At 36.8% G+C, this 14,619-nt stretch overlaps 1 protein-coding gene across 1 annotated transcript in view; it reads right to left on the minus strand.

Annotated features, from left to right (window-relative positions):
- The window catches only part of BNC2 (basonuclin zinc finger protein 2), a 332,225-nt gene that overhangs the window by 119,107 nt on the left and 198,499 nt on the right, over positions 1–14,619 (minus strand). Inside the window, exon 3 of the mRNA XM_067315784.1 lies at positions 420–522. Coding sequence (XP_067171885.1) covers positions 420–522 — 103 coding nt within the window. The remainder of the gene's footprint in view (positions 1–419; positions 523–14,619) is intronic.

Consider the following 14,619-nt stretch of genomic DNA (forward strand, 5'->3'; position numbering starts at 1 on the left):
AAGGCTGATGTAGGGACGTTTGAATTTCCACTAGGCTCAGTGACTTACTGGCTGATGCTTATTTGCAACATGAACTCTGCTGTGCAACCATACTATAAACTTTTTGCTCTTCTGCTGAGACCTGTTAGCACAGCATTATTTCCTGCAGGCCAGAATACACTCTTTGAGCTGTGCACAAGCTGTACAACTCCACCAGCACTTCTAGTCATCGCCAAAGTAATAGACCTTTGCTTTTCCATCCTAGAAATTGCTGTACAAAGACATGCACATACACACGCGCGCACACACACACGCAGACTGCACACACATGCACTTAAAGGCAGATACCACTACTGCCGTTACTCCAGCTCTTAGTAGTTAAAGATATTGAGAAAGATGGACAGAATAGCAAGGATAAGACCAGAACAGATGTTTCTTACCATGTGCCACCCAGCCATGTTTACACTGATCACAGGTTCTCAGGTTAATCTTTCCTGGCTGAAAACATTCACACGTGCAATTTACCAGTGTACAGCGGATGGCCTGGAAAAAGAAACAGAAAACACATATTAATGTTTTTCTCCCCTCCTTGTACAAATTTGTTGTGAGGGCTAGAAAGGAACTAACTGTACAGCAAAAAAACCTTCTAACATTCACAGCCTTGTTCATTCTTTTAAGCGAAGATTCATTTTCTTTCAAAAACATACATCAGTATGCCTGGGAAATGACAACAAAAATGCTTGTTCAATAATAACATAATCAGTTGTTCCATGAAGATGAACGCATTCCTAAGTTCTTTGAAAGAAATGCTCTATTTCCTTTACGAGAAGAAAGAAGGTAGGATGAGGATTATGTGGGTGTTCTGCAAATTTCCTTGTTTAGAATCAAATGCCTGAAGGACAATTTTACTGGAGATGTCTTCCCACAGCACCGTATCAGCTTGCTAAAAAACAGGAGCGAGACAAGGAAGCAAAAATACACAGAAAGGAAGAGTACACGTCTCTCTTCCCTCCCCCCACGATATCCAAAGGTTATTCTTAAGTTTCCCTGTTGAGATTCACACAAGATGCAACTCCGTTAAATCAGAAAGGAGTCATGGGTTTGACATGTTCCCAAAACAGGATAAAATGACAAAGGTACAAGAACAGGACTGCCTCATGAAACATACTGTAACTTACTCTTGCATCTATCACTTCCCCCAATATCTAGCCATAACCCTTCACCTTTTAGCACATTACATTTGTCAAACTTGTATATTTCCCTCTTTTACAAAAGAAGAAAGAAATTATTTCAAAGCAGTGATGCTAAAACTATATTCCCACACAAAGATTAAAAATCTGTCTCAATGATACATTTCATTAACCCCTCTCCTCTCTTTAAAATGATTTTGAAACTACACAGGTTTACTTTGAGAAGGGACAGCCATGCCCACAGAAAAGCAAATGTTAATTGAACAAGACTTTTTTTCAAGTGCAACAGATGTATGCTCTTCAATAGTGTAGAAGATGACCTGTGCACTTCAAACTGCTACTTATAAATTTATGGCATGCATTTAGATGTAATTTGCATGGAGATTTCTGAGACAAGAGAGGCTTATTCTGATCATTCACAGATTAACAATCTACTGTAACTACCAGAGCTGCCAGGAAAAGATATCTCTATAGATTTAGATGCAATCAATGATTACTTGGGGGCGAAGGTGGGGGAAGGGTGCTTGGTACCTATAGCCACAGAGATACTGAAGCTTTGTGAATGTGCCTGCCTCTTTCAACAGTTATCACCTGCCCCCCCCGCCCCGCCCCACTCTATCTGTATGTGAAAGGAATTACTTTAACTACACTGACTTAAAGAAAATTACATTCAGCATTACTTTGGCTAAGCTAAATTCTGTTTGTTGTCAATTAAAGGAGTTCAGAGTTACTTTAAATGTTTTATTTTCTTGTTTATTTGCAATCTAAAGCCATTTGTAGTTCACTTATTCACTTAAAATCTGTATTTCTCTGATAAATTTCTGATACTGAAATCCTTTCTCCCTCCTATCCCATCTGCTCTTTCACTACCTCTTACTCTCAAAAACCTTGTGGAGGAAAAAGAAAAAAAAAGCCTGCTCTATTATGCCTGACACTTCAGGGTCCCAGTCCCAATGTCACCTGTCCAATTACTCATTAGCTAGGTTATAAAACACTGCTGTATGTATGTGTGATTAAAAGAATTAGTAACATGAAATATAAGGGCACCAAAGAAGTGCTGACTGTGCAAGAATAATATATGTGTTTGTGGGTTATGAGGAAAAAATTTTCCTGAAAGGTCCTGTTTCATGTTCAATAGTTTATTGACTCAGTAATATATCAGGTCTCCACCGGTCAGTAATGGTGTCTTTCTCTAATATGTTCATTAATTAATGAACTCAGTAATTAATTGTACTGCAAAAAGAAAGAAGGGCTTACAAAATGGTATTCCTATTATGCTGTAAAAGGTTTGCTTACATTCACTACCTTTTTTTTCATTTTTTTAAATCTTTGCACCAATGTTACATATATTTCTTGCATTTGATGTTATATTGTCTTGTTCATGTATCATTTACAGTATATATTATGGGAGTAATACACTCATAATGCATGTACACATACTAGATGAAACTGTGTCATTTGGTAGAGTTGCTTTATTAAGGCTGATCAGCATTTCCATTATAAACCTACCTATTTTTTTCCAAGAGGTTAGCAGGTTGCCTGTAAAAATTGGATTCAGCGTGAACCTGAAATACAATGTTTCAGCCTAAGAGTGAGTTTTATTACACACACTCAAAAATGATCCATTTAGCCATTTTAAATTATGAGCTGGGGAAAAAAGTTTAAAGGTTTAATGTTTCTTTTCCTCTTCTATGAGTTAAAGAGTCTTGAAGGTATAAAGTGTTGAAGGGCATTAACTAGTTAGTAAGTGTTCTGTTTCTTATATACAGCCCCCTCCAAAATTCACGCAAACTTTTCAAAAACATAAAAATGTCTGCTTGTTTCTCAAATAACTAAATATGAAAAGTCTTAAAAAATAGCTAAGTATTTTTATAAAATATCTATGGATTGGCATCAGAGGTTCCAAAGATAAGTAGTATGACCCAAAGATTCAGCCTGGCCTTAACTGGGTCTCTCTTTTTTGGCAAAAAGAATGTTGATGCCAGGTTGTGATTTGGCTTTGGTAGCTTCCCACCCCCTCCCCTGAGAACCAGGAGTCTACACCTGAGCGATGAGGATGATGAGGGTTCAAGCTGAAAGATGCTCATTTGGGACTGAAGAAAACCACATGCTTTTCCATGCTCCTGCGTGACCCCAGGCAAATCAGTTAGTTAACTGGACACCTACATTCCCTAAACGAAAACCAGAGGTGGTGGTAATAAAGTAGTGCTCTCAGGGTAAATGCAACATAAATTGTGAGACACAATTTATTGATGGAGGCTATGCAAAATCTCAGGACTAGAATACAGTCCTTATTTCAAAGATTAATTTTTCATTTTACTCAGTTAATCCAGAATCAATGCAGCTTGCATTGCCATTTACCTCTGATTGCTACAGAATCCAACACAAAACCAGCATAACTCATCAGGGAGAAGCTTCAATATACCAGGAATAGTGTGTATTCCTACATTAACATGAAAGAATGCGTGGTCTTTAAAGACCTCCACAACGCAACCAACATGCATACAGCAAGAATATGTATCTGAATTATTAACAATATCTGTTTACTGTTTTCCAATAGCATTTAATTTAAGTATATGAATCAGTGACAGTCAGGCTCAAGAATGACCCCAAACAGCAGCAGATGAATCTGGCATAGATTCATCTACGTATGCAAAGCTTTATCGCAGTCCCTCCATTCCCCAGTGGAGGGATTTTAAGGTAGGGAGAGGGTAAGAGTACAGTAGTTGGTGCACTTGTAGGTAGTAGAGTGGGTTGGTGCAACTGTGGTTGGACATCTGTTACTCCTTAATCTAAAAGGGATGGGGGGGTGGATAATAAAAAGATCCTGGAGTGAGTCTGCAGCAGCTGAACATTGTAGCCATTGTTCAAGTCTGTTAAAAAGTAGACATAAAAATGCAAAGGCGGAACAATGCTAAACTTTTGCTAGAAAATGCTGTTGAGAGAGTACTGCCAGGCATTACAGAAACCATTCAATGTAATTCTACCTTTCCAATGTATTTTTAAAAAGTTTACAAAACCAGACACTATGTATACTACATTATTTTTCAGGGAGAGCAACAGAAAGTTTTCCTGATAAAGTTTTTCTTCAGAAGCCTCTGCAAGAAAGATGGAAAATGCAGAAGAAAAAGAAAAGAAACCAAAGATCTTAGACAGTGGAAGAAACAGTAAAATGAACAGATAGAGGTACCCCATGTATGAGCTGATATGGAAGCATGTGTCCAGGTGAGAACTGGCAGGTTAAAGCTAAAGTTAAAGTATATAAGCACTAAAACAGGGTTTTCCACAAAGGCTTGAGAAGGTGCCTACCATGCCCACTCTGCCCACAACATATACCGTGCCTACCATGTTCTGCCATGTCCATGAACTGCAGATAACGGGAGCTCTCAAGCTGACTTACCCATCCTTTCTGCTGAGTTCCTAACATAAGGCTTCTTGCCTTTCTATCAAAAATACAGCGGCCCTTGAGGAACTTTTATACAGGTAGAGGAAGATATGGGCTGGATTTCAACAGAATCATTTTAAATTAATTTCATGACTGATTCCTTAATCTTAAGCAATGCTATAAAGGTTTGAAAACAAAATACATGCATGCTAAAATGAATTAATGGTTTTATAATTGACATTCCAACATTCAAGATTACCTTGCTGCTCTTTTGGACATTTCCTTCCTATGAAGTCTAATGCAGAGAGAAGGGAACTTTGCCTGGTATTAAACATGTGATATTAAACATGTGCTTTTAAACATGTATACCTAGGCATAAGTTTGTATGGTCAACATTAAGAGACGTTAGGACTGACTTCTGTGGTATTCACCCAGACCAAAGACATTCATTTAACACAGTTTGGGCCATTTAATTATATTTAACAAATACATATTATTCACATATTAATAAGAACAGGCTATAACAGTAATGGAAAATCAATCTGTCTGGCTGTTTTGCAGAGCTTCCAAGAGGCCATAACCCACCGCGAAGGGGAATGCAGTAGGGGAGAAGGAGGAGAACAGATAATGAAGAGTCCTGCTTTCTCTTCACCCTTTCTCTGGAGGTCCTACAGGTGACCACAAAAAATGGAGGCAGTTTAAAATGGCACAACTTGTTGGGGAAAGAGAGAAGTTCTGCAACTCGCTTTATTCTGAATTTCAATGATGGGACTGACAAAAATTCTTCTTTTAACTAGTGATGAGCTTCCTACAACGCTGTGAGGCTAAAAGATATCTTACTCAACCAGCAGATCTACTTAAGTCTCAAATTCTTATATACAGTGGGCAGTGTAACAGAATATAATTTCTTTATATGCTTTTTCAGAGCACATATTATATGCCCTGTACATAGCCCTTCGAATGTCTATCACTTACTGCCCCTTCTTTGCTACTTCAGAGATCCCAATAAAGACTCTTCTCTCTTCTTTTGTCAATAAAGTATTTCTTTAAAAGACTACAGCACAAATTCTGCTGTGTAAATGACAAGAATCCCAATATCATACTGTTCTTAACAGCTGCCAAATCAAGACTACAACAGAGTTGGTTTTAAATTAACACGAAAAGTAATAACATGTGCATACTGTCATTTAGGAAGTACACAAGCTGACCTGCATATAGAAAGCCTGGAAATACAGCGTTTCAGAGTTTCTTGTAATTTATAGCCAGCCACAGTAACTAAGTGACAAGATCACACTACAGCTGGGACACTGGGCAATAAAAACATGCAGGGATTCCATTTTGAGCTAGACCTTAGGACTGTCTTCTATGTTTGAGACCACAAACTTGTGTCCTACTTGAATTGCTGGCACATTTGACAACACTTAGAAAAATAACTACAGATGTTGTGGGCCACTAAATATATTCATAATTCATTGTTGGTAGATAATTGTATCTACAATGTTATGAAGCAAACACTAAAAGCCAGGCCTTGGCTACATTTCACTAATCATTTAAGCCTGTGGACATAAAAAAGTGAAAATACAGTTCTTCAAGAACAAGAAGGCTCCAGTTCCCCTCCTCCCCATTTATGCTTGCCTCTCTCTGTGCCTTGAAGAATATCTAGTTTTCTAAACCTGTACTGCTCTAGACTCAAGAAAACCTCAGCATATTGGATTATAAAGTTCATTTCAAGAGAAAATATTCCTTCCCAAGGACACCCACAAAAAAAAAAAAAAAGCTCCTATAAAAAAAGCTCCTATAAAAAAAAGCTCCTAGAAGACCAGATAGCTAGAAATCACTACACCTTTCCCGAGTTAATCTTCAAGTTGTATTTTTACTTCTGTATGAAGGTAAGAAAGAAAGAAAATTGGGTGGAAAGGCCTGCCGTGAATTCTACAGAATGAAGAGTATACATGCAGAGGTATTTCTGTCTCTGCAGAGAGATGTAATGTCTCCACCATGTAATTCTGGTGCAAAACAGTTTTTCAAGTCACTTACAATTTTTATGTGGATAATTCTGTGTTGAAAACACTGGACAGAGAGAGGCAGAACACCAGAATTCTGCCACTCCCACGGATTCACTGTCTGGCCTTGAGCAACTTAACCACTCCCTTCCAACTTGCCGAGTTTGTAAAAACAGGGTAATGATTTTATGTACCATTTTCAGAGGCAAGATTAATCAGCTGCTCGTACAACACAGTGAAGTATGAGGATAGTAGGTAAGAAGGCAGAAGCACAAAGCATTACTATTTCTTCTGTTAGAATGAAAATTTAAATAGAATTTTTTTAAACTATACAACTTAAGAAAGTTTTGCCCCTGGTAAAGGAATAATTTTAAACAATGGGATCACTTTGTAGGCCCTGGATAAAATAGCCTTAATTGATAGATGACCATTTTTAACATGAAGAACTATAATCCCAAGAATGCATTGCTCTAAAAAAAAAAGGAAATGGGAACATACCTTGCATTTCAATGGTCTTAAACATTCATGCAATACAGTGAGGTTTCTCATCTTCCTCCCATTCAGCTACCCAAATATTTTCTGAGTTGTTCACTGCACTGCGGTGTTTTATTAGCAATTTTACATCATGCTATATTAGCATTAGCATTCTTACTTGTATTTATTTTCACTAACACAATTTGAAAGGTGCTAATATTGTTATATTTCTCTGTGGCATTTATGAAAACAGTTACTAATACAATATGAAGGGAAGGATGCTAATAAGATAGAAAGCTGTTAATAGGATAAAACAGCTTTTCTTTCCTGAAATAAGGACAATGTAGCCTTTAAGCATTTTAGAAAACCATTTTCGACTGCTCTTGAGAGGTGGTAAATGAATGGGGAATGAGAAAGAAAATAAGGAAAATAATAATATGTCACTTGGAATCTAAGTTGCCTCTAAGTTAGGAATCACTCTTCGGTTCTAGCGTGGATATTTCCAAAAGCAGGATACCTGTATGAAGGAAAGTTGCATAGACTTTTCTAAAGAAAACAAACAATGCAGAATAGCTCAGTTACTTTTCAGGAATTTTCCGTAGACCATGTTCTACCCTGACTCTATACACTCACCTCTCCGTACTGCCAATGCGATAGTCTATAAAGACTGCAGGTACAAATACCACCCTACATTTCTATAGCACGTAAAACTAGCCTAAGGCTGACAGACATTAAAGACAACTTTGCTCTGAAAAAATTAAGACAGACAAGTGCTTCTTTGCTTAAAATTTGAAGAAAAACACACAGCTGATTTTAGGATAAAACTCTCCGTGCTGAGAGAAAGTTATCAAATGCAGTTGTTTGTTCTTAAAGATGAAAAGCAGATTCATCTTATGAAATGGACACTGTCAGCCACACATTGTCAAGGCCATGGTCAGCACGACTGACTGAGCCCAGCTAGCAGTGAGGCTGGACTTGCCCACAAGAAGTCCCACGCAGCCTCCTCCTCCTGCGGCTCTTCTAGAGAGACTAATGCTCTACGCTTAAGCTTAGCGTACGCACAGGGACCATTATCTTCTCTACAAGTGCACATGGGGAAACCTCCTTGCATTGGTCTTATGCTCTTGCCCACCTTGGAGTAGTCGTCACCTGCTACACTGTCTGAACTGAATAACTAAATGGTTTACTATTTCTAGACTATCCATGCATGCAAAATTATTGTTTTTACATGAAAAATAAAAAAGATACCCAAATTTATTTAGCCACTGCTAGTAAAAATATAATCAGTTTTTTTTTTCTATAAACCTTTCTGACATCTCTGCAGGAAAAAAATCCATGCAAGTAACTACATGTAGTAAAGTATACTGAGCTGCTGATGTAAAACTTAAAACTTAAGCAAAGCGTCCAAAAAAAGGGCATTTTTCCTGCAATATCTTAAAAAAGACACTGAGCCTGTGGATGTAGCACACATGCGGAAGAAATGGATCAAAAGATTTTTGTCACATCATAGGGACTACCAGGTCAATAATCCATGAAAAGAGATTTTACTCAGTAGTCCGTAAATGGTTCATAAGAATTGAAAGTTATTTAAACCTATTAAATCAAATATCTATTCTTCAAATAGTCTTTTTACACAAATTAACCAGAAGATGATGAGAACTTTAGAAGTCTTAAAGGTCACAATGTAAATAATTCATGTTCTCAAGATTAGTTTCAGTTTGGTCTGTCCAGCAAAAAATACAATTGAAAACATGTAAATATGCAAAAATATTGCCTTAAACAAATAAATAAGAAACCTTAAAAAAAAAAAAACCCACAAATGTCAACACAAAATGATGCTGGCAAAATCAACAGTTAGATTTTTTTTATTTTCCACCTTTTTTTCTATAAGTTCTAAAAGACTAAGCAAAATTTAATTTTAACAGTGTAAAATGTATCCTGATTCCTGGAACAGCTGTTCTGTTCTATTTAGTCTGGTAGATATCCCCGTTAAGAAATATCAGATACATGTTGGTTATTGCCTATTCTGCTCTTCCAGGCAGACTTTGCTTTTCAAGCTTTTTTTTGATATCTCAGATATTTCTGCTTTCTGGATTCTAAATGATGGGCTTTCGTTTTGGACGGAAAAAGACATGGATTGTACTACATTCCAGCCCGTGAAGATAAATAACAGGTTTTCAGAAGTTACATAGAAAAGTTATTATGAAGGGTTCTATTGTTTTGAAAATAAGTGCAATGAATTAAAACTCACCAGAAAAGTTTGAATATTTCCTAAAAATATATATCTTTTCTATCTCATCAAAATCAACATTGTATCGTATACCACATTTTTAAATTATAATGCAAAACAATAACTTACTACTTAAATAACCAGAGACTCAAAACCTCAGTGTTCCTACAGGCCAACTCTCTGTTGACCACAAAACTTATATTGTAAGCAAATATGAACAAGGGACCAAGTGTCTTTTTTTATTTCCACCAAAATGCTGGATTAACAGGTGAATATTTTTCTCTTCATTAGATAACATTGTTCACCACATATCCTCAGAACTGTATTTTCTCTTTTATTTATGAATCTTTTTTAAAATTGCTTCTTCAGCATTTTCAGAAAACAAAACCGTGGGATTTTTGCAAAATGTTCTGCTAACGTATACACTATCCTTTCAACTTATGTAGAAGAGAGAGAAGAATTCCAGTAAGTGTGAAATAGATAAAACTTTTTTCCATGGCCAGAATGGAGCATGATTATATATAACCACTTATTAAAAAAAGAGAAACAGAGAGAGAGAGAGACAGAGAGAAGGAAAGAGAAGAAAAAAAAAGAAAAAAATGTTATTGGTTTTCTCAGAAGGATTTTCTTTTATACATAGCTTTATCCTATAATTTTGTCCCTGTTGGGCACACTGCCTAAATTTAAACACAAACAGTCAAGCAATGAAGAAACATTAACACATTTACTGTGAACAAAAACTCCCAGTTGTACAGTGAAATTTTAATACATTTCAACTTATCTCTTTTACTAATGGGGAGAGTACAAACCCTGCAGGAATTCGCTCTGCAAACTGGTAATTACAGTAGACTCACTTTTTTATAATGCATATGTATAGTCAGACACAAGAACCATAGGTGCCCTTTTGATGTAGGTTACAATAGAAATATTTTAAAAAATTATGAAAATCTACAGCAGTCCTAAAGGAATGCATTATTTCATGGGAAGTTGTCCTTTAGCTATACTTAGGAACACAAACATACATAATATGTAATGCAATATAATATGATATAATATAATATAACATACATATATTTATTTGCTTTTATAAAGTAAGCTTTATCAGCATGTTCTTTTTATTCATTTTTTTTTTCTTTTCCCAATGTACAGAATAAATCTGCTCCTACTGGTACATGGCTGGAGTTTCCATCCTACAATATCATGTATGAGCTCAGAAAAATATTTTTCTTCTTCCAGGCCTCTTCCTCTGCACAACCTTCAAATTTAAATAGTTTTGATCTTCAAATTTATGTCTCATTAAATCATTATAACACATATTTAAGAGCAACACTATTTCAGTCGCATAGATTTATAACATACCATGTCCAACTCAGCTCAGATAGGACATGCACTGTCTGGCAGAGCACATTTGAAGTGTACACAAAGACATTTAATTTAATCTGAGAGGGAGTCAAATCAAAGTGTAATCTACTGTCACTGTCACACATAGGGACAATATTTGTCATTAATATAATAACGACAAGGCAGAGGTATAAGTTAACTAAAAAAAAGAACAAAGTACAAGACAAGTGAGGGCCTGCAAAAAATATTTTCAATTCTTTTATGCTGTACACCAGTTTTTTTATAATGCTTTCCACCATACCACTTGATTCTGCAAATACTTTGTAACCTCATTGTTTACACAAACTCACATATATGCTCTTCTTTGTAAAGATAGAAAAAATTCTTCTCACACAATTCAATATGTAATTAAATCATTATGTCCTCTAAGTACAACACAGAAAAATAATACCAGAGCTCCAGTTTCTGAAAGGTTTTTTTATTCTAACAGGTTTGCTAATATGCACGTCATCAAAATTGCCAGAAGAGCCAGTTACATACTTAGCAATTAATTTTAAAACTGATTTGTCAATACAGTTTATATTTATCTAGCATACCAATGAGCCAAATGCTGCATATTCACCAGTTTGCAATGGCTAGCTTCATAGAAATTAAAACTGTCCATCTCTGGTAAGCAGCTCTCTGTGTTATGTTGATTAGACAGTAATGAGAAAGATTTGCCAGTTTGTTTTACTACAGAATTGCATGTTCACAGTTCAAAGGAGTCACAACCAAAATGACTAGATTTACAGGCTTCATTCCCAAACAGAAAAAGTTGATATTAGGAAGACACAGTATAAATCAGTGTCAGTGATTCCTACCAGACAATCACCACTGGGGAGTCAATGGCATAAGGAAAACTTTGTAAAAGCAGTGATGACAAGGCCTTTCTTATGAGACCTTGAAACATGCTTTCCACGGGGACATTATTAGAACCCTTGAAATTTTATGTGAGTTTAAAATTTTCATTTCCCTCATTGCTGAGCACTAGCTCTCTCATAGATGTCATCCTCTTCTCCAGAGATGGTTGCCTTTTAGCAACGAAATTATTCTTTTATATATGAGTTGTATATGACTGGAATAATTTCTTCCCAATTTTTTTTATTGAAAACAAGCTGGGTTTGACTAACCTTGAAAAGACTGCTTCCCATTTGAAATCAGGGATTTTGGTACAAGGTGAGCATGAGATTGAGGAAGGGTGGTACATCAGTGTCGCTAACAAAAGGCACTGCACTTAGCGAGTATGTGTGTTTTAAGTATTTTACTCATTCCTATGAGAAAATGAATTCTACAAAATGCTAGAAAGGAAGAGAGTGAGAAATATGTGTGCCAGCAGCTCTAAAAGCGTAAACATTCCTCACTGTAACAAAATTCATTTCCACAGAATAGAAGATAAATGCTGTATCACTTATGGCTCTGACTGATGCAATAAGTATGTGCTTAGTCAGCAAATCTCTATTGAAAGCATATGGGAGGTAACACAAGCTTATCCTCTGAAATTACCTTCATTACTTTGCATCCTAATTAAGGCAACAACCTTGTCACAGTGGTTTCTGTCTGTCTCCAAGTGGGCAGAGGAGATGTGCGGAAGGTGGGTCTGGATTTCCCCATGCGTATGCTTCCTGCAACTTCACTGAATTTCTAGACTTCGGAACCAGTGTGGGGACAAACAAGAGAAAATATATCCCAGACTAAGACTCTTCCTGGGTACAAGGCATCAGATCTAGTCACATTTCTGAATGACAGAAATAATATCTTTGCAATGAATATACAGCAACCGGGCTACTTTCCTTTTCTGCAGTTACCACTTTCCTGTAATGCCCAAGGATTCACAGAAGCTCTAACCCCACTGGAAAAGCTACTGCTCCTGTTTATATATTGGCACATAAAAAAGTAAATAATGCTTATTTTTAACAAATTTTAACCAAAAATTAAGATACTACAATCAGACTAAATGGGTGTAAAATGAATGTATGTAAGGCAATTGGGTTTAAAGGTTTTATGTAAGAAAAGATCATTCATGATGGTCCTCATTTTTTATTTATTGAAACCTTCCAAATTTTTAGTGCTCATTTTAATGCAGGACTCAATTTCGGAAAGATTCCTTTTAATGACTGCTAACAGCACTCTGCATACATGACTTTGATATATGCACATGGTGCTTTGGATCCTGGTGCTGACTAACTTTCTTTTCTTTGCTACTCCTTATGTTTACAACATCATGAGCAATATTTGGTCATGCATGGACAGAAAATAAAGAAAGCATATGAGGCCCCAGACACCTGGAGTTTAAGGACACGTTCTTCAGGATATCTACGAGTTCTCCACAATTATGACAATGTAACGCAAAGCGTTGACAGTGGCACTAGAGCAGATTTTGTTGGCTTTACGTCTCCTTGCAGAATGCATGCATTAGTGTTAAAAAAAAAAAAATGCTAATACAAACCCCAAAACTAAAGGAATCCAGTGGCTCAAACCATATGTGTCAAACCCTGTTTGAGAGGCTGACTTTTAAAGCAATCTGTGTTTCAAGGGAGTTTAGATACCCCTAAGCTGAGGGACCAAGGAGTACCTTGGCGCTCGTGGCATCCAGGTGAGCCGTCCACCTGTGAGGTGAGACCTGGGTCCCTGCTGTCACTCCCTCGCGATCGCGCCCATCACAGACCTGCATCTGACCAACTCCGAACACCTGTTCCTCCATGAACTGTATTGGCAAGGGAGGGAGGCAGAGAGAGGGCAGTGTCAGAGGAAAAATGCAAAACAATTCTTTGGAGACGGTTTCTTTCCTTGCTGTTTATTTGCTAACTGACGGCTGTCTGAACACTCCTTATCCATGTAGAATACAAGAAGCAGTCCCCATGGAGCAAGGCATTTGAAGCACAACGCTGGGGAGAAGACCAACAAAACGTGTGAAGCTTACTGCACGGAAGCACTGATTTTTACATGCGTCACAGTCCTATAAATATCATTGTCTCTTGTGTTATACCTGCATATTCACTGCTATGTTAGGAGAGAAAGCTTCAGTGGAGCAATCATTTCTACAGGTGAATACAGTGTGCATTCATTTGTACAATATCCTGAGATTAAAACTTCCATGTAATCAAATTGTTAGTTGTTTAGATATTTGTAGCCAGCCAATTAACACAGTTTTTGTCACAGTAATTTGTCTCTAAGCAGCATCTTTAGCTGGGGAATCAAGAGCCGTTACATCCCTCAGTCCTGACCCTGTGAATTTAAAAGTGGTCTTTTCCATAGTTCACAGTAATTGTAGCTGAATTAGGCCAAATGACTGCCAAATTGTTTTTGAAAGACCAATATGCCCTCTTCTGGTTTTGCATTTAAGGGGGGAAAAAGACAACAAGTGACTTACTGGGAAAGCATTTTCATATAGACAAACAGGAACATTTGTGTTTAAATACAGATTTTTTTTTTCCTAATCTTTTATCTTATAATAGCTTACTTTCACAAACATTTATTTAAAATCAGTCAAGGAGAACTCAGATGCCAGACTACGCCTGAGAGAAAACCAGAGGTCTAATAACACAATTTGGTTTTGTTTGGATTTTCCATTGCTTTTGGTTTTATTTAGCGACAAGCTGTCACAGGTCTGACTTTGATACTTTCCCCTTTGCTCACACTGTGTGAATTTATGCCTTGAAATTCATGCTAAAATATTAGCTCTGGACCCTGAAATCTTATTTATCCACAAATCAAAGACAGATAAGGCAATGGCAATTATGGCTTCCCTGCAACAACCTGTCTTTCTATCTCAGGGCTCAAATAAGGAAAGTTGTACTTCGGGGCCATTCAAACTTTCACAGTTCTGTAGAAACTGCAGGCAAAGCCTGCCAACTAATGGGGAATGATTTCTAATACAGATTTTTAAGAAAACAAGCTTTGCTACTATATAAAACTCATCCATTTAGACACATACATACTAGCAGAGGATGACAACAGCTAAAGCAGATGTCCCAGTGA

Source organism: Apteryx mantelli, chromosome Z (genome assembly GCF_036417845.1).
Source record: "Apteryx mantelli isolate bAptMan1 chromosome Z, bAptMan1.hap1, whole genome shotgun sequence".
In the NCBI taxonomy this organism is placed as follows: domain Eukaryota; kingdom Metazoa; phylum Chordata; class Aves; order Apterygiformes; family Apterygidae; genus Apteryx; species Apteryx mantelli.